At 45.1% G+C, this 19,869-nt stretch overlaps 1 protein-coding gene across 1 annotated transcript; it reads right to left on the bottom strand.

The window, feature by feature from the left end:
- Window positions 1-4,266: 4,266 nt before the first annotated feature.
- mfsd12b (major facilitator superfamily domain containing 12b) lies at window positions 4,267-19,195 on the bottom strand. Its single transcript, XM_064330086.1, is given in 12 exon segments — window positions 4,267-5,424; window positions 5,987-6,033; window positions 6,768-6,898; window positions 9,161-9,255; window positions 10,739-10,802; window positions 10,804-10,859; window positions 11,970-12,062; window positions 12,184-12,276; window positions 12,767-12,970; window positions 13,454-13,583; window positions 16,186-16,396; window positions 18,479-19,195. Coding segments are annotated over 12 exon segments (1,416 nt in total). The 5' UTR covers window positions 18,747-19,195; the 3' UTR covers window positions 4,267-5,400.
- Window positions 19,196-19,869: the final 674 nt, after the last annotated feature.

Raw genomic sequence — 19,869 nt, 5'->3', positions numbered from 1 at the left:
CAGAAAAAAAGGGCAGACCTCAAACAGAGATGACATTTTCACCGTCCTGTTTAAGAATATAGCCTGGCCAACAAACTGGACGTTTCGCTGCCAGGAAAATGTAGATGTGTACGGTGTAGTGGGTGAGATACAGTGAGCTGGCATTACTGAAAGGGCATCAACCCCAAAGCAAGGCAGTACATGACTTGAAATAACTCAGCCTAAACCTTTTGTGCCCACAATACTTAGCATTGAAAACATTTCTGGAAGCTTGAGGAAAAAATAAAACACCCTACACTGAACAAAATTAGGTCATATAGACTATTTTTTCAACTTATATAGCATCTTTGTTGAACTGTAACAATGCCACATTATGTCACATTTATAATTAGCAGGGCAGGTTTTAGAATAGCTGTGTACAGACTACCGGTAATTGCAATGCAAGTGATAGCCTGATGCTAAATGCATTGCCCGCAGTGGCGATACAGTACTTGTCAGCTACAGAACCAGTTCCAGCAGGTCTGATCCAGATATATGCAGTGCTGCTCACACACTGACCCAGTTGTGGTGTCTCTGTGGATGACTTTGGCCTTCCACAATGAATCTTGAGCTATCCCTACTCTGACAATAATGACATGTTCTTGGATGGTAACCTTTATCCCTCTCAAATTCTAAATCTTCTCTCTGCCACTTTTTTCCAATTTGATCAGGAAAGTGTGGTGAAACTGTGGGGGAAAAAAAACCTTCACAATCACATCAAAAAGCCATGAGCTTTATTTTCCTCCCCCCCCAAACCAGAAAAAAAATACATTGCAAATAATTTCAAAAAGAGACAAGTAAAAAGAACCGTTTGTCCTGCCCACACAAGAGGTTTCCAGTCCATTCCAAAACTCACTGTTGTTCTAAAGACAACTTCAAGCAATCATCCGCTACAAACAACCGCAGGAGTCACTCACCAACAAATAAGAACAGGGCAATCCACTCTCCACACCACTAAATACAGAGCGGACGCAAGGCTAGTTCAGTCCCGCAGACATAATGCGTATTACCAACAACCTCCCTGAATCCTTTCACAGCCTACTATAGCCAAAATTAAGACAAAAAGACCTCTAAGACACAAGATAAAATGAGCCATAAATGCGCATAGCTAGGCTAAACTTTAATTCCATGCACTTTTCCCACAAAATCTAAAAACGATCCATCAGTGAAATATTCAATGAAAGACATTTGTGATTTAGTAAGATCATTGGGAAGTTAGTGGCAGACACACCTGAAAAGAACTTAGGGTACACCCCTTTTTGGGGGTTTCCCCACACAAGTAAGCATTCTAACCTCGAATCGGACTTCTCCAAACATTTACTTTCGTACAAAATATACTCATCTAAGCACACCTAACTCCCTGATACTACTCCATATAACAGACAACAATGAACACTAAATCTTGGGATACTTTTGCACTATGTTATTCCCCGTCGACGCAAAGCAGTACAATTGTATGGACAACTGTTTTATAATTGCGTAACCACAGCTGACCCTGGGACAAATTTTCCAGTGGAGTAACAAGGGAACGAGCCATTGTGAGCCAAGATACAGTTCAGTTTAGTTACGCGCCCACAATCGGGTAGCCTGCTGACTGTCAACATAGCAAGGCAAAGTAACTCTCTGAAGATTCACTTGCTTGTGCAAAAGCCGTTTGTCAATCAGGCGCCTACAGCAAAGTGCTCACTCACGATATGCAGAAATATTTCACGCCATATCGGATCGTTATCTGGGGAAAATGTACGTTTGTGATGAAAACTGTCAATGTATTCGACTACTAGCCTATAATGGAAAGCATTTTATTCTGCGTAGCAAGCTACAGTTACTGTAAACCTACATCGAATAGCTACAACATACAATACGAAAATGTCAAAATATAACAAATTGAGCGTAAGGTTTGCTAGACAAAAGGTTACATTGTAAAGTTACCGTCGTTAGGAACGTTAGCCAACCAAAACCAAGACAAAGCAACCTATAGCCGAGGATAAGTCCTATTTAAACGTTCCCTAGTATCACTGAAAGTTCCGAACATTTTATAAAAAGTAGGCTATTTTGCTTGTTTCGTTCATCAGAAACTTAGCTAATGTTAACCAGAGACGTGGATGTAACCGCTGGAAATTACGACGTTAACAAACAAACGTCTGTCAATGAAAAAGAGTAGGCATACATTTATGCATTGCTTTTATTTACATTACCTGGAGGAATGTATGCAACAATAAAAGCAACGCATCCGGGTGAGATCTTATTCCTTCTACCCACAGGCCGTCACCGTATAAACATAGCTTCTACCACGACTTAAAGTTTGCTTGTTTGTTTTATGAACCTCGCTTACCTGGCTGTAAAGTCACGGGGACTAAACGCTGCAGACTGCAGAATGCTTGGCAGGGCCTCAGGTGGTAGGTAGGCCTGCATTTTGTGCAAGTTCTTTTAACCTTGCAATTACGTCGCCATGCCACTGTGAGCTGTGCTAATCTTCGAAGCATGAACATTCACAAACACATTTGTTTGAACCCGTTTAAGAAATAACGTTATCGGCTCGCATGTTTAAGGAGATGTAACAGTTAACAAAATTGATGAAGGTAGGCCTACTTTAATCCAACGTTAGCATCAACTTGGACGGCCTTCTTGTTGTTGGACTGCTGTCATATAGTGCTAGTGTGTTTCATTTTAAAACTTCACCTAATTCAAGGGTAACATGGAATCCGTTGAAATGGGCCAGGATTATATAAAATGCCATTGCTGTTTTTAAGTCAGGAAATAGGCTGCAGATGCTATATATATGACATGTTGGCTGTATTTTCAAAATATGTTTGAAAAGAGTTGGATGATAACCAGAGACCAAACGATGTTTTTAAATGCATTGTAGGCTTGACTACCGAGTAGAAGTAAAAACGCGATAGGCCTGAATGTGTTGTGTGACAACGTTTTGCACAATAGTGATTTTATGCTATTGAAACGTTAAGAACTGAGTGTTGTTAACCGGGGGACTAGCTTGTTTCAAATGCAATGGGTATATTCAGTTACTGGAGTAGATAGAAATTGGGTTCTGTGTTATTAAACCACAGTAGGCCTATTGCTTTAAAAATCTGCCATTTTAATTCTCACATTTCATACCTCTCTCTCTCTCCGTTACTGCATTGATTACTGCAGTGTGTTTACTGTAAATTAGAGGGACAATAGGAGACCAGTTACTGTTGCATCTGTCACAGAGTAGCTAAGTGCTCAGTTAGCATCCATCTGACTAAGCAATATTTCAAAGCAGCGAAACATCTCAGCGTATAATGATTCAATCAGCGCAGCCTTGCAGTTGACAGGTAAATGACCGTGTCTTTACGCGAGGTGGGAGGTAGTTGATTTTAAACGGGGGAAAAAAGCCTTGAGAACAGGAACTGAGAGGGAGGGGGAGAGGGCAGTAACTTGTGTTTTCAATCAGCGCTCGAAACAAATGCTTAAACGCAGACAGCTATAGTCGTAGCTACTTCATATCGCTGAGGATGAGTGCAGCAAACACATATACTGTAATTTAAACTCGCGTCTGTCAAATGCCTTGTTAGCTATTCCGTCGTTTTAATGGTCTAAGTGAAGTCATCGCTGCATGCTAAATTTTAACACCATGCCATGCTGTACTTAAAAAAGTGGGGGTGGGGGTGTTAAATGTCCGATCATGCTCATATGCTACAGTGTTTATTGCAACCAAAGCGAATTGGACACATTGTTTTTAGCCATATACCTTTAGATTTATAATTCACCAGGGAGGTTTTTCACGAAGCAGGATTAGAGTTAACTAAAAACTAAAACGGCTCTTTTTACTTCCATCCGTGTTCCAGATTTTGGAGGGTTCTGGGTTTTACTCAGTGCAGTTATCCAGCTAACTCAGTAATCCTGCTTTGTGAAATAACCCCCAGAAGTGGAAGTAACCAAAAAGCTATGACAACAGTGCTCTACACAGTATTGCTCTTATGCAGTGCAAACAAGCTTTAGAAATATTTTAATTAGAGGTTATTTCAGAAGGAAAACTACTTAAGGTGTATCATATGCAGGTCACAGGACAAGGATAATACATTAAACTGGCACAAGAAAGGAAAACTGGCCTTTGTTTTCTTAATTATGTGCTTTTATTACACAAATGGTACACTGTTGTTATAGGCAGTGAGTAGGCCTACACAAATCTCTCTCAAAGGAACTTTTACACTCTACCAGATGCCTAACTCAGGCATTATGAGGAAGTAAACATAGTTAATCCACCAATTTAACTATCTTGGCAAGTCTTCTTTAGTGTATGTTTATTAATGTACAGTAGTGAAACAAAGTGTACTAACAGAGCAGACAGTCCCATACAGATTATGATGAACTTAAAATAAGAATTCCCAACATCTAACAGGAACAGCGTCTAAAGCACCTCTATGTATTTGACCCAGGACAGAAATTTATTTGTAGATCTCCACTCCTCCCGTTGCGTAAATAACGTTCATCATCACCAGAGAAAATTATTATTATTATTTTTTTTTTTTTTTTTTGCTTTTCCCAAATGTTTGTCTCCTCCATTTTGCTTCTCGCGGTCGGTTTCCCTGTGTCCACACACTTTTTTAGACCAGGGGTGTCCAGTCTTAGTGCTGATGCTGCTACAAAAGCCTGCACCCGACACATGGGCATTTTCACATAAGATTGGACACCCCTGGTTAAGAGTCATCACGGTCATCCCTCCCCTCCTCTCTGTCCGTTAACTACTCAAAGTTAGAATCTAAAAGAATAAACTAAAGAACCTTTGGCATAAACTCTCTTTCTGAGTGATGGTGTTCGGGCTGCCCAGGGGGAGTATGTACAGTATGGGAGAATTGACAGTGATGTTCCGCTCACTGGTCCACTGGCAAGGCGGTACATTACATTACATTACATTACAGGCATTTAGCAGACGCTCTTATCCAGAGCGACTTACACAACTTTTACATTGTATCCATTTACACAGCTGGATATATACTGAAGCAATTTCGGTTAAGTACCATGCTCAAGGGTACAACGGCAGTGTCCTTACCCGGGAATCGAACCTGCGACCTTTCGGTTACAAGCCCAGTTCCTCACCCACTGTGCTACGCTACGCAGATCATCGTGGACGTAGCGGCCTCTGCAGGGGACGGCTGGTAATGCTGTCTACAGCTCGGGCTCACGGTGTTTTAAGGGCCAGTTTTTTGCCTCAGTCGCTGGCGATGCGCTGGCACGCTGGGAGCGAGCGGGACTTGGCGCTGGTTTTTCCGCCGGTCCGTCAGCCGGGCCAGCACGCGATTGGCTCTCAGAATCTCGGATGACAGCAGCCCCCACGGTTCGAGAAGTACGCCATGTCGAAATCGTCGTCGTCGTCCGTCCGTCCTTCCGTCCGTCCCCCTTTCAGGCCAGATACGGAGCGCAGGCCTGTGGAGAGAGGTTAGCTTCAGCGTGCGGGAGAGGGACAGAGGACAGGAACACACACACACCACACACACACCACACACACACACACACACACACACCACACACACACACACACACCTGCAGACCATAATGGACAAGGCTAAGATATGAACAGGAGACACTGGTCCTGGATAAGCACTCCCATTCTCCGACGCTTTACGAATGAGGTCTATTGAGCAGAGAAGCACACTGCAGGACATTGCAGGGTCTATTGCAATAGCACACTGTGTGTTCCATATGTCACCACAAGGTGGCGAAAGAGTGTAACAGCCTGCCAGTTACAGGACTACCATAACAAGTACTAAAATAAAAATGTGTTTACTATTATGTTTATATTTGTGTTTGGTCTAAATATGAATACAACTTGAAGAACAATTTGAACAGCAAAGATAACAAAAAAAAAAAAAGAATGACATTGTTATTGGCTAAGCAAAATCTACAGTGATTAGTATCATGTACAACTGTGGCACGATGCCCATTTCATAACATACATTCATAAATAGGGGGGTTTTTAACCCGTCACCTGTTTAAGATCAGCTTTTCTACAGTTTACCAGATTCTCCTCAGGGTCTGCAACACAAAGCAGTGGCCATGTCAGAGATAGTAATCACCACCATCATAACAAACTGTCGCCAGCACTCCCACGACGGAAACTCGCATACCAAACAGACGATTCAAATCACCTTTTCCACCAACCTTTCAGTTTCTCTTTCCTACCATGCAGACTGTCTAATGTAATGAGAGAGAGAGAGAATGTTTCTGAGTGTGCGTGTGTGTTTCTGAGTGTGCGTTTGTGTGTGTGTGTGTGTTTCTGAGTGTGCCTTTGTGTGTGTGTGTGTTTCTGAGTGTGCGTTTGTGTGTGTGTGTGTGTGTTTCTGAGTGCTGTGTTGTAGTGTGTGTGTTTCTGAGTGTGTGTGTATGTTCTGAGTGTGTGTGTTTCTGAGTGTGCGTTTGTGTGTGTGTGTGTGTGTGTGTTTCTGAGTGTGCGTTTGTGTGTGTGTGTGTGTTTCTGAGTGTGCGTTTGTGTGTGTTTCTGAGTATGCGTTTGTGTGTGTGTGTTTCTGAGTGCGTTTGTGTGTGTGTGTGTGTTTCTGAGTCTGCGTTGTGTGTGTGTGTGTGTTTCTGAGTGCGTTTGTGTGTGTGTGTGCGTGTGTTTCTGAGTGTGTGTAGTGTGTGTTTGTGTGTGTGCGTAAACATTTCTGCGCGCACACACAGGCACGTGTGCTCATGTGCACTCTCATACTGTGCGTGGGAAAGGACCGGTGCCGATTTTGTCAGTGCGGATGTGCTCCTGGGCTACTCACGATGGCGGATCCTGATTGGACAGACGACAATGGAGCAGAGGGCGAGAGCAGCTGCGACTGCCACGCCCCCCGTGACAATCCCGATGACATCATGGTAATACCGCACACAGTCTGAACAGCAGCGCGCCACACTGCAAACAACACAAAAAACACACAGTGTGAACAGCAAACAAAACACATACAATCTGAACCGCACAAAAAACACACACAATCTGAACTGCACAAAAAACAGTCTGACCAGCACACAAAACACACACAGTCCGAACTGCACAAAAAACACAGTCTGACCAGCACACAAAACACACACAGTCTGAACAGCACACAAAACACACAGTCTGAACAGCACACAAAACACGCACAGTCTGACCAGCACACAAAACACACACAGTCTGATCAGCACACAAAAACACACACAGTCTGAACAACACAAAACACACAGTCTGAACAACACAAAAAACACAGTGTGAACCGCACAAAAAACACACACAATCTGAACTGCACAAAAAACACAGTCTGACCAGCACACAAAACACACACAGTCTGAACTGCACAAAAAACACAGTCTGACCAGCACACAAAACACACACAGTCTGAACAGCACACAAAACACACACACAGTCTGAACAGCACAAAAACACACACACACACAGTCTGAACAGCACACACAGCAGGGGACAGGGCACGCTAACAACACTGCAATAACCAGCGCTGCCAAATCACAGGTTACATCCAGCGCAGACTGTAATAACGCACTGCGCTTCCAACAAAATGGCGGAGCTAGAAACTCCCAAAAATGCTACAACGTTGCAATGTTTCCAGGGGTCTCCAGAATTCTCAGATACGAAGCATAACCTTAAGCTTAACCTGACGGCCTAAAAAAAAAAAATGGATCTGTACATAAATATAATAGTAATCCTTGAAGCAACAGGCCGTTTTAAAAGGCCAGTTCAGATCGAAAAGTATGAAGGGGTTCGAGAACGTTTTCAGAATTTTTGTACTTGCTGTGAACGGTGGAGTTTTAGAATGTTTGCCGACGCCTGCGGCCTGTAGATCTTTGCATTCCGAGGACCTGCTCGTGATGCAGACAGGCAATTCATCATTCATGCAGCTGTCAGTCTGATGTGCAGACACACACTGTAGCTGTGTGGTCTTAGCGCAGCGTGAATAACACGTGAGATGTTTTAGAACTCGCCACTCTGGCCTAACATGCTCAGGCTGGTCTGATCTGAACTGGGCAGCACCGGTACCTGTCTGTAACAGTATCTGAGTGCCTCCAGCACACACAGAACTGGGCAGCACCGGTACCTGTCTGTAACAGTATCTGAGTGCCTCCAGCACACACAGAACTGGGCAGCACCGGTACCTGTCTGTAACAGTATCTGAGTGCCTCCAGCACACACAGAACTGGGCAGCACCGGTACCTGTCTGTAACAGTATCTGAGTGCCTCCAGCACACACAGAACTGGGCAGCACCGGTACCTGTCTGTAACAGTATCTGAGTGCCTCCAGCACACACAGAACTGGGCAGCACCGGTACCGGTCTGTAACAGTATCTGAGTGCCTCCAGCACACACAGAACTGGGCAGCACCGGTACCTGTCTGTAACAGTATCTGAGTGCCTCCAGCACACACAGACAGATACTGACAAAGTAGCACCAAGACCACTGTGTGAAGGAAGCTGACTGTGAGAGGAAGCAGGTCAGAGATTACCTTCACACACACACACACACACACACGCCCGCACGCACGCAAACACACATACACACACGCATACACATGCACACACACACATACACATGCACACACACGCATACACATGCACACACACACATACACATGCACACGCACGCACGCACACACACTGCGCACACACACACACACACGTGCACACATGCACACACACTGCGCACACACACACACACACACACACACTCACGCGCACATGCCCAGGATAAGCAGGTATAGATAATGGATAAATGGATAGATACACATTCAGTTTCCATGATGCATTTAAAACCAGTTCTCTAACTTTGCAAAAAGATGAAGAAGTAGAACACAAAAAAACAAAAAAACCTATACTTCTGCTTTTTGGCTGAAATTTGCTGTCTTTTTGGACTGCATGGCCTCGAGAACACGCCTATTTCAGCTACAGCACGTCACAGACGTGATCAAACTCAAAATGTCTCAGAAGTGCAACCTTCTCAGTCACGCGTGGGTCAAGTGAGCTGAAAGTCTCGGGCAAGTCTGCCCTGGAGAGGAAGTGCACGCAGGATTCACGTGCACTTCTTCTGGCGTGGTTATGCGTAAGAACCGAAAACAATAATTCTGTCTGGAATATAAGGTGCCCGGTGTTGCGCTCCGGAGCTGATACTTAATCCTCTGGTGGGACTCACTGGCAGGGCTGCAGGCTTTGGATGATGATCACGCCGACCCCGCTGCCCACCTTGTCCACGAAGCCCATCGCCCCGTACACAAAGGCCCCACTCTGCTGTCAATCAAAACGCAGGGAGGACAAACTTACTCAAAAAGCACACCTGAATATCTGATGATGAGAACAGGCCCTTCATCATTTACAGTACAGATATACACACCAGGTGATACTCACCTGATACCTGTGTACATGTAGACACCAGGTGATACTCACCTGATACCTGTATACAGGTAGACACCAGGTGATAGTCACCAGATATCTGTATACAGTATACATGTACACACCAGGTGATACCTCACAACTTCATACATGTACACACCAGGTGAGACTCACCTGATACCTGTATACATGTACACACCAGGTGAGACTCACCTGATACCTGTATACATGTACACACCAGGTGAGACTCACCTGATACCTGTATGCATGTACACACCAGGTGATACCTAATACCTGTATACATGTACACACCAGGTGAGACTCACCTTTTACCTGGGCTTGGACCACGCCCATAAATCCCTCCCTCCACTATGTGACAAGCTGGCCCATTTCATGAAATACTGGTACTTCCTGATATGATTGAGCAACTCACCATCGCCTCATTTTCACCTGTGTGTGGAATTTTCTTTATTCTGTAGTTCTGCTTTATTATTTTTTACTCAAACTGAAAGATCGTCAGCCCAGGCCTCACCAGCGATGCAGAAAAAATGCTGCATTATGCAAGCATACACGGAGCTCTAGCACAAACAGGAAGTCCCAACACAGACAGGAAGCCCTATCACAGACAGGAAGCCCCAACACAGACAGGAAGCCCTATCACAGACAGGAAGCCCCAACACAGGCAGGAAGCCCCAACACAGACAGGAAACCCCAACACAGACAGGAAGCTCTAGCACAAACAGGAAGTCCCAACACAGACAGGAAGCCCTATCACAGACAGGAAGCCCCAACACAGGCAGGAAGCCCCAACACAGACAGGAAGCCCTATCACAAACAGGAAGCCCCAACACAGACAGGAAGCCCCAACACAGACAGGAAGCCCTATCACAGACAGGAAGTCCCAACACAGACAGGAAGCTCCAACACAGACAGGAAGCCCCAACACAGACAGGAAGCTCTAGCACAAACAGGAAGTCCCAACACAGACAGGAAGCCCTATCACAGGCAGGAAGCCCCAACACAGACAGGAAGCCCTATCACAGACAGGAAGTCCCAACACAGACAGGAAGCCCTATCACAGACAGGAAGCTCCAACACAGACAGGAAGCCCCAACACAGACAGGAAGCTCTAGCACAAACAGGAAGTCCCAACACAGACAGGAAGCCCTATCACAGGCAGGAAGCCCCAACACAGGCAGGAAGCCCCAACACAGACAGGAAGCCCCAACACAGACAGGAAGCCCCAACACAGACAGGAAGTCCCAACACAGACAGGAAGCCCTATCACAGACAGGAAGCCCTATCACAGACAGGAAGCCCCAACACAGACAGGAAGCCCTATCACAGACAGGAAGTTCCTACACAGACAGGAAGTTCCTACCGTTTGATCACCGATGAGCTGGCAGGTCCATGGCAATGACGCAGGCCAGATGAGGCTCCCGGACCATCAAGATCCAGTAGGAAAATCCATTGACGAGCAGGAGGCCTACAAAATAGGTCATCTACCAGAGGGGGGGGTTAACTTAATTTAAAGGAGCACATTAGATGCATGTTGGTCGACATACAATAAGTACACAGAAATTTCTCACAGATTAGTGTAATATTTGTACTTCCTTTGGCATCCATGACTACTGTACTGTACCTGCCAAAAAATCTATATGTAAATTATATATCTTGCATAATCTATACATCTTGCATGTGTTAGTCAGCATTATGCCACAGGTCAGTGGTTGAGTTGGCTCAAATCACCATGTCTAGCTGGAGACTGGTCTACACACTTTTGAGCTTTTTTTTTTCCCCCGGCGCACAGGAACTGACGGCATGTGCTATGCATGGTCACTCACTCACTCACTCACTCACGCACACAATCACTCACTCACTCACTCACACACTCACGCACACAATCACTCACTCACTCACGCACACAATCACTCACTCACTCAATCACTCACTCACTCAATCACTCACGCACACAATCACTCACTCACTCACTCACTCACTCACGCACACAATCACTCACTCACTCACGCACACAATCACTCACTCACTCACTCACTCACTCACGCACACAATCACTCACTCACTCACACACATAATCACTCACTCACTCACTCACTCACTCACTCACTCATTACGGACGACCTTTGAGGGACGTTTTGTGGGACGCACGCGCAGGTGGTGCTTTGTCTAGTAGGACGAATGCGCAGGTGGTGCTTCGTCTAGTAGGACGAATGCGCAGGTGGTGCCAGCTAAAATGTGTCTGTGGAAGTGAGTGGCGCCGTGGGTCTGGACGGTTCCGTGCTTGTTGGTAGAAGGAGTACCGAACAGCGGTTTATGTTCAGGGGTCACAGGTTCGACTCCCGGGTGGGACAATGCCGTTGTGCCCTTGAGCACGGTGCTTAACCTGCATGGCTTCAGTATGTATCCGGCTGTATAAATGGACGCAATGTCAATGCTACCTAAGAAAAGTTGCGTAAGTCGCTCTAGAGCGTTTGCTAAATGCCTGTAATGTAATGTGATGTAATGTAACATAACGTAATGTAATGTGATGTAATGTGATGTAATGCTCGGGCTCAGAGGACCTTACGAGCCTGACGAAGGAGGACACTCACGTCTGTGCCGATCGGTTTGCTGAGCAGTTTCATCAGCGAGGAGGAGAGGAACCCGCTGACACACATCAGCAGGGGGACGGAGGCGATGTACGTCTGCGGAGGAAACAAAGAGTTCGTTCGTTCCGGCGTTCCGGCGTTCCCTTGTTCGGGCGTGGCCGCGCGGCGCAGCGTCCGGGCTCGCGCTCGGGGACGCGTCGTCGCCGTGGTGACTCACCTTGGGCAGCTGCAGGGAGTTGATGAGGTACATGGGGATGTAGATCTGGGACAGGTTGACTATCAGTCTGGTGCACAGGTACAGGAAGGTGACCTGGGAGCAGGTGAGGGAACAGGAGTCACGCTAAACCTCACAGTGCAGAAGTCTAACCACGTATACAGGTATCAGGTGAGTATCACCTGGTGTGTACATGTATACAGGTATCAGGTGAGTATCACCTGGTGTGTACATGTATGCAGGTATCAGGTGAGTCTCACCTGGTGTGTACATGTATACAGGTATCAGGTGAGTATCAGCTGGTTGTGTTCATGTATACAGGTATCAGGTGAGTATCAGCTGGTTGTGTTCATGTATACAGGTATCAGGTGAGTCTCACCTGGTGTGTACATGTATACAGGTATCAGGTGAGTCTCACCTAGTGTGTACATGTATACAGGTGAGTATCACCTGGTGTGTACATGTATACAGGTATCAGGTGAGTATCACCTGGTGTGTACATATCTGTACTGTAAACGTTGGGCCTTGATGAGATGAAGGGCCTGTTCTCATCTCAGACATTCAGGTGTGCTTCTGGTAGTCTCACCTGGTAAAAAGCAGGTTCTCTCAGCCAGTGCTTCCAGTGCAGCGGGGACCTGGGCGCGGCGCTCTGTTGCGAGCTGATGACGAAAGGCTGGCGTTCCCCATCGGCAGAATCCGTCTCCTCCGGCACCTGGCTCCTCTCCCGAGTGCCCAGGTGGAAGAGCAGGGAGGACACGCCTCCAATCCCCATGACAACGAGGAGCAGGTTCTGACGAGAAAGAGATGCTGCGGCACGCGTAGTATACAGTATGCAGCACACATCCCCCCCCCCCCTTAAAGATGTTATCGTCTTTAGTATAGATTTTTTTTTTACTGAGCCTTTGAGCTTCACTGAATTACCTGCAGGACAATTTCAACTTTTTATATTAAAGAAAAAACAGTGACCGATCTGCGAATCGAGTCAATTTAGCAAGCACAAGATAAATTCAGACCTGGGTCAAATATGTCCACTGACCAACATACTTAGTGGTTTAGTCATATGGGATTTTGAACAAACTTTTTTAGAGTTTCCAAGTTGAAAAACAATACGAGTAAAATAGACCCACGTGTCTTTTTTAATGAGCTTGACAGTGTGTGCAAAGATACTGCTGATAAGCCTGAACTAGAACAGACGCTAAAAAATATGTATATCATGGATAAATGACAGCCTGCTCTTCCTGTCCCACAGCTCTCCAACGACAGCATGTCTTACCCTGAATATGGGGATATCCGATTGGCCCAGGCCATCTGTGATGGACGTGCCGTCCCGCCCACTTTCAAAGTGAAAGAGCAGCCAGGCAGAAGCGTACACTGTGATGTTAGCCATGACAGCGAAGGCATGCCTGTCATTAAAAACACACAGAGGCCCCAATATTAGCCATGACAGTGAAGGCATACCTGTCATTAAAAACAAACAGAGGCCCCAATATTAGCCATGACAGTGAAGGCATACCTGTCATTAAAAACACACAGAGGCCCCAATATTAGCCATGACAGCGAAGGCATACCTGTCATTAAAAACACACAGAGGCCCCAATATTAGCCATGACAGTGAAGGCATACCTGTCATTAAAAACACACAGAGGCCCCAATATTAGCCATGACAGTGAAGGCATACCTGTCATTAAAAACACACAGAGGCCCCAATATTAGCCATGACACTGAACGCATACCTGTCATTAAAAACACACAGAGGCCCCAATATTAGAGTGTTTTTTTCGGGTGGAGTCGGTGGGTGGGTAAATTTTCCCCTACTTGCATTTATTCGCGTGTGTTCGCGTGGGTTTACTCCGGGTACTCCGGTTTCCTCTCACACTCAAAGACATGCATGTTAGGTGCGCTCCTGCAGGTGCCCTTGACCAAGGCACTGGCCTCAGAACTGGAGTTGGTCCCCGGGCGCTGCACTGTGGCTGCCCACTGCTCCTAGGTAACTAGGATGGGTCAAATGCAAAGGACAATTTACCCCGTGGGGTTCAATAAAAGTATATCTTATCTTATCTTATTAGTGAGTTATGTTGAAATATTTGAGTGTTCTTTAACAGGTTGTGTATGTCGCCCTGGATAAGAGCGTCTGCTAAATGGCTGCAATGCAATGACCATGCGACAGGTCACAACCCGTTTGAGTTTCAAAGCCATGGATGCACCAAGTCGCATTCCACATCTGTCTATCACTACACACAGACGCCTGTTTGATGATAAGGAACATCACTGCACTCCACGGGGCCAACGTGGTGTTCTGAAAAATAGCCACAGAAAGCTGTAGACTTTGACCCAAGGTTTATAGCCAAGAAGACAGGGGGTGACCGCACAGCGATACGATTCACGCCACCAACGACAAGATGGGGGGGAGTGAGACTGGCGTGAGAGACCGTAGAAAATGACAACAGACGACAGCAGCACAGAAGCGAACCAAACTGCAACGGAGGTCCCTCGATCCAAATTGTACGCACCGCTCATTTAAAAAAACTTTAAATTAAAACTTTATTTTCATTTTTTAAAAGCACGAGCGTGCGTCACATTCGACATTTTTTGTTCGATGTGTTTGGAACTCTCTGTGTTGGCGAGGCCTTAGAAGTCTAACTGCTTTTTTTAATTTATGGCGCGGATGTTTTGTCACCTCTTGGATAAGGTGAGTCAGTAGACGAGATCGCTATCAGGTGAATCAGAAGAGGAACCTTTCTTCTACACTTCCCATGGGACAGACATTGACCCGCTTTGAGGTTTAATTCATTCAGCAAGGCTTTCTGTCAGAGCGCACCCAACACGGCTGTGTTTTCCTTTCTTCAGGTTATGTGCAGAATACATGAGCCCTATTCATACCGTACATTCCACCTCTCCATAATCTAAAAGGACGTGCAGCCGGCTGGACTTTCTGGTTCTATTTGTCATTCATCATTTCAGGTTTGATGTTTCTGTAGCATTTTTCTGTAGCAGCCTCAAATTAACTGTGAATGCATGTAACTTCTCAAAAAAAAAAAAAAAACCCCAACAAATTAAAAAACAAATGATTACTAGTAACCATGTTCATTTATGATCCATAAATCATAAATTAATATGGTCGAATTCTACATGTCATATGTATTATAAATTTTTACAAAGCATGTAACTGCAGCCGCTGTTCACTTTTAAGCACTCATTCCACACACGTGATGCATTATACAAACAAGCACACCTTTCACAGTCCAGTAGAGGCAAATTAACTCCTATTTTGTTCTTCCTGGAGTGAAGAAAAAGGCATTCTTGTCATCCAGTGATCCAGTGACTTTTTCTGAGGGAACTGCTCTTCCCTTCAATAGTCCATGAATTACCTTTACCAATTTTCCCAGCTGAATTATCATCAATTGCATAAATTGGTTTTAAATGCATCGCATATCTGCGTGAAAATCATTGTATGTTTCCAAACCATGTGAACAGTTTAAAAAAAAATCTCAGGAGGAGCTCTGTTTAAATCAATAACATAAATAAAAATATTATGGACAACTTTTCTATTTTTCAGTTTGAGAAACCGGCACTGGTACTCCCTAAGAAGATTGTATCTGACCCACCAACTGTGACGGTTACCTGTACACAGTAAGCCCCACCCTGTTATTTACCTGTACACAGTGAGCCCCACCCTGTCAGTTACCTGTACACAGTGAGCCCCGCCCTGTCAGTTACCTGTACACAGTAAGCCCCACCCTGTTATTTACCTGTACACAATGAGCCCCACCCTGTCAGTTACCTGTACACAGTGAGCCCCGCCCTGTCAGTTACCTGTACACAGTGAGCCCCGCCCTGTTATTTACCTGTACACAGTGAGCCCCACCCTGTCAGTTACCTGTACACAGTGAGCCCCACCCTGTCAGTTACCTGTACACAGTGAGCCCCGCCCTGTTATTTACCTGTACACAGTGAGCCCCACCCTGTCAGTTACCTGTACACAGTGAGCCCCACCCTGAAGTCTACCTGTATGCAGTCAGCTCCGCTTTAGCATGCTCAGAGGAGACCAGCTCGGGGATGAGTGACAGGTGGGAGATCTGGGCGGTGGCCCAGCCGAACTGGGAGACGATGACGAAGGGGATGAGGTAGAGAAGCTCCGCCCACAGGGGCGTGTCCTCGCCACAGCCCAGACACGGGTTAAAGGTGAAGGGGAAGGAAATGAGCACGCAGACCGTTCCTAGGAGACACAGATCACAGGGGGATGATCACAGCCGCCACAAATACCGTTACCATGCAACGCCGAAGTTCAGGCTGCATTCCTGACTGGCCGGCAGTTTCTGCTGTGTCACATGCGCTTCAGTAATTAACCCTTTGAAGAGTAGAGGTTTTTTCTTTCTTCTTTTAAATTCTAAGTCGGTGTTCTAGAACTCCACTGCTTTCAGTCAGCAGTGACGATTGTTGCATCAGTCCTAGAATGTTCAGTTAAGAACATTCTATTCTAATCCGGTAACTGGGGCAACATAGCTCAGGAGGTAAGACCGATTGTCTGGCAGTCGGAGGGTTGCCGGTTAAAACCCCGCCCTGGGCATGTCGAAGTGTCCTTGAGCAGGACACCTAACCCCTAACTGCTCTGGCGAATGAGAGGCATCAATTGTAAAGCGCTTTGGATAAAAGCGCTATATAAATGCAGTCCATTTACCATAATCGCACATTGTGATCTTACACCGGCTCAAAGGGTTAAATGCTTCACGTACGCCACTGACTGATCTATACCAGTGCCTCAACAGCCAGAAATCCCATCAGCCTCTTAGCAGGAAAACGCGAAACTGCTGACACTGTCCATCTCGTCCCGTGTCAGGTAAACGCACTCATCCTGCCGACTCAAATCAGCATCAATGCTTCACAGGCTGGCTGGCAGGCAGACAGACAGACAGCTTCCTGCTTTTAAGGATACCAACTAAGATGAAGTGAGATGACAGAAAAATATGATGACACGCTAGGTATCCTAATTAATAAATAAATGAATGAATTCATTATTTGCATAGACTGCTTTGTTGCTGTTTTTGTTTGTGTTCATCAGATTAACCTACAGGGCCCAAGTTAAACTACGCGGTCGTTCCCTGCACTTGGAACTGTACTTCCCTCTAGGGTCTTCAACACACTTGTTCCTGGTTATGGTTATACACTTTGTTGTACGCTCTGGATAAGAGCGTCTGCCAAATGTCTGTAATGTAATGTAATGTAATATAATTAATTAATAAAACCACTGATCAGAACATTAGGTTACATTTATTTGGCAGACGCTGTTATCCAAAGCAGGCAATAAGTGCATAACAAAGGTCATTGGAACAACTACAGAACACAGGACCGATAAGGTACAATACTAATTTTGTAACAGTTATTCATAGCCATGAACACATTAACTCAAATCGCGACTGGTCCCCTTCACAGTAATGACCACGTGTTGTCAGAAATCCTCGACCCAATACTTCCATGAAAAGTAACAAGCAACGTGTTTTTTTGTTTTTTTTTTTACATTACAACATAAGTTTCTGTAAATACTTGAAAATGAAAACATATGTTACAATATACAAAATAAATTATTTCCATTTTTCACTTATCAGTTTGTATAAGCACACATATCATATAATGAAATATTAATCATGAAAAAATTGTTTTAAGCAGGTATACTCAAACTTTTTACTTGCAAGTATATCATAATGTAGCCCAGCGCAGTGCAAGTGATATTTTAGAATCAGGCCAAATTATACAATTTTGCCTGATAACTTTAACAGTCAAAACTAGAATTATGAAGAAAGGCTTGTGTGTGTGTGTGTGTGTGTGTGTGTGTGTGTGTGTGTGTGCGTGCGTGCAAAGCAAAGTGGTGTGAAAGTATGTGAACTAAGCGTTACACTGACTATTGTGGTACTCAGAATATTTTCCTGAGGTTGGCAGGTCTGAAATTGTTATATGTTGTTATGTCTGCAATGTCTGTTAATTGTGCTGCTGCCTGTCTTGGCCAGGACGCTCTTGTAAAAGAGATCTTTAATCTCAATGAGACTTTTCCTGGTTAAATAAAGGTTAATAAATAATAAATAAATAAATAAATAAATAAACGAATGATAAATAGCCATCAAAATATTTACCTATCAACACAGCAGAAACGTGCCTCAATCAGTTTTTCCTTCATCCTCGATTTATTTCAATAGACACCGCAATGTTGGTAAGCAACATCACAGTCACAGCTATATAGAGTACATCTGACTAGAAATATTTAATAGCATAACGCCAAAATAACGATTCGCATCATTATATTCACCAAATAGATGCCAGGTCTTTCTTTTTCCGTACGTGCCACAGCCTTGGGTCCGGTCCGACTCGTGACCGAGTAGGGGAGAGCAGACACCGTCCGCTATCTGCCCGGTAAGAAGTAGAAGGCCCATGTAGGTGCTCCGAAATCCAAGCACGGAATGGTAGTACACTAAAAAATAGGTAAACCACATAGATGCGCAAAGATCGTTCAAAAAGTGTCCGACCGCATAACTTAGGCGCCTTAAAATCGGCAGTGAAAGCCGTTCGTCCGACATGGTTAATAAATTGGCTTTGAACCGCGCCCGCGTGTTTTACGGTTGTAGCCTACTGTAGCCTACACAATTCGTGAAGGGACCTAGAACAGGTGCTTTTGTCTGTCCACGTAGCCCACGGTTGACGATGTTGCCCGTTCACCTGTCCGCTTCCCTGGTCAAATAACCATTAACCATGGTTAAGACAAACTTGGATTCAATTCAAAACCGATGTTCGCAAGACAGCAGCAGTTTTGAATGCGAGCGAGTTCACCACCGGCAACGATGTGGCCTGGAGTGCACCCTGGCTATCTCATTATCAGATTTAGTTTACGGGTTCCGCGGAAACGGAAAGTAAACGCCTAGTTGTGCTTTGCGGATATTAGTCCAGGATAATGTTCATTGTTCTCGGCTATAAATAGCTGTACAAAATAAGTAATTGTACCTTACTGAACCCGTGTTCAGCAGTTGTCTACGATCATGAAAATGCACTTTTGTACGTCGCTTTGGATAAAAGCGTCTGCCAAATTAATGTAATGTAATGTAAACGCGAAAACGAGAGCAACAGACCGAAGCGTCTCTCAAAGTCATAGCTACAACGCACAACGTGGTTATCGTTGTCAAAGGTGAGCTACCTGCCTAACCGCCAACATGAGAACAAAACCCAGCCCCACTAAGGCCAGCCCACCTTTCCGTCTTTCGTCTCACCTCACCTCGCACTGTAACAAAATCCACGCATCCAGTCTTACCTGGAAGAATAGGCGATGTCAACAAACACATCACCTGCAAGGGAGACTGTTTTACTAGCCTATATAGCCGAGTTCACTGATTAAAAGTGCATAAACAGGGCACAATGTTAATGGTGCCGTTCACTCGAATCTCGCTTGGTAGACACGACTTTCAATTGTTGTGGGCAAATGGAAAAACGCAATCGGTAAAATGTCCAGTGTCAATTCAACTTTTAAGAAAGTACATATGAGTCCAACACATTTTTTACAGTCTCTGGTCCAACAGGGACCACACGTAGTAGCCTACGCTGCAAGAGTTGATTTAAGACAGAACATTTTAGTGTGTAGATTCAACAGTTGTACAGCACAACCGTTAACACGTCAATTTATGGTTGTCATCATAGTTATTGCCAGAATTG

This window comes from Anguilla rostrata, chromosome 4 (assembly GCF_018555375.3).
Source record: "Anguilla rostrata isolate EN2019 chromosome 4, ASM1855537v3, whole genome shotgun sequence".
NCBI lineage: Eukaryota > Metazoa > Chordata > Actinopteri > Anguilliformes > Anguillidae > Anguilla > Anguilla rostrata.
This window is presented reverse-complemented; position numbering and strand designations above follow the sequence as displayed.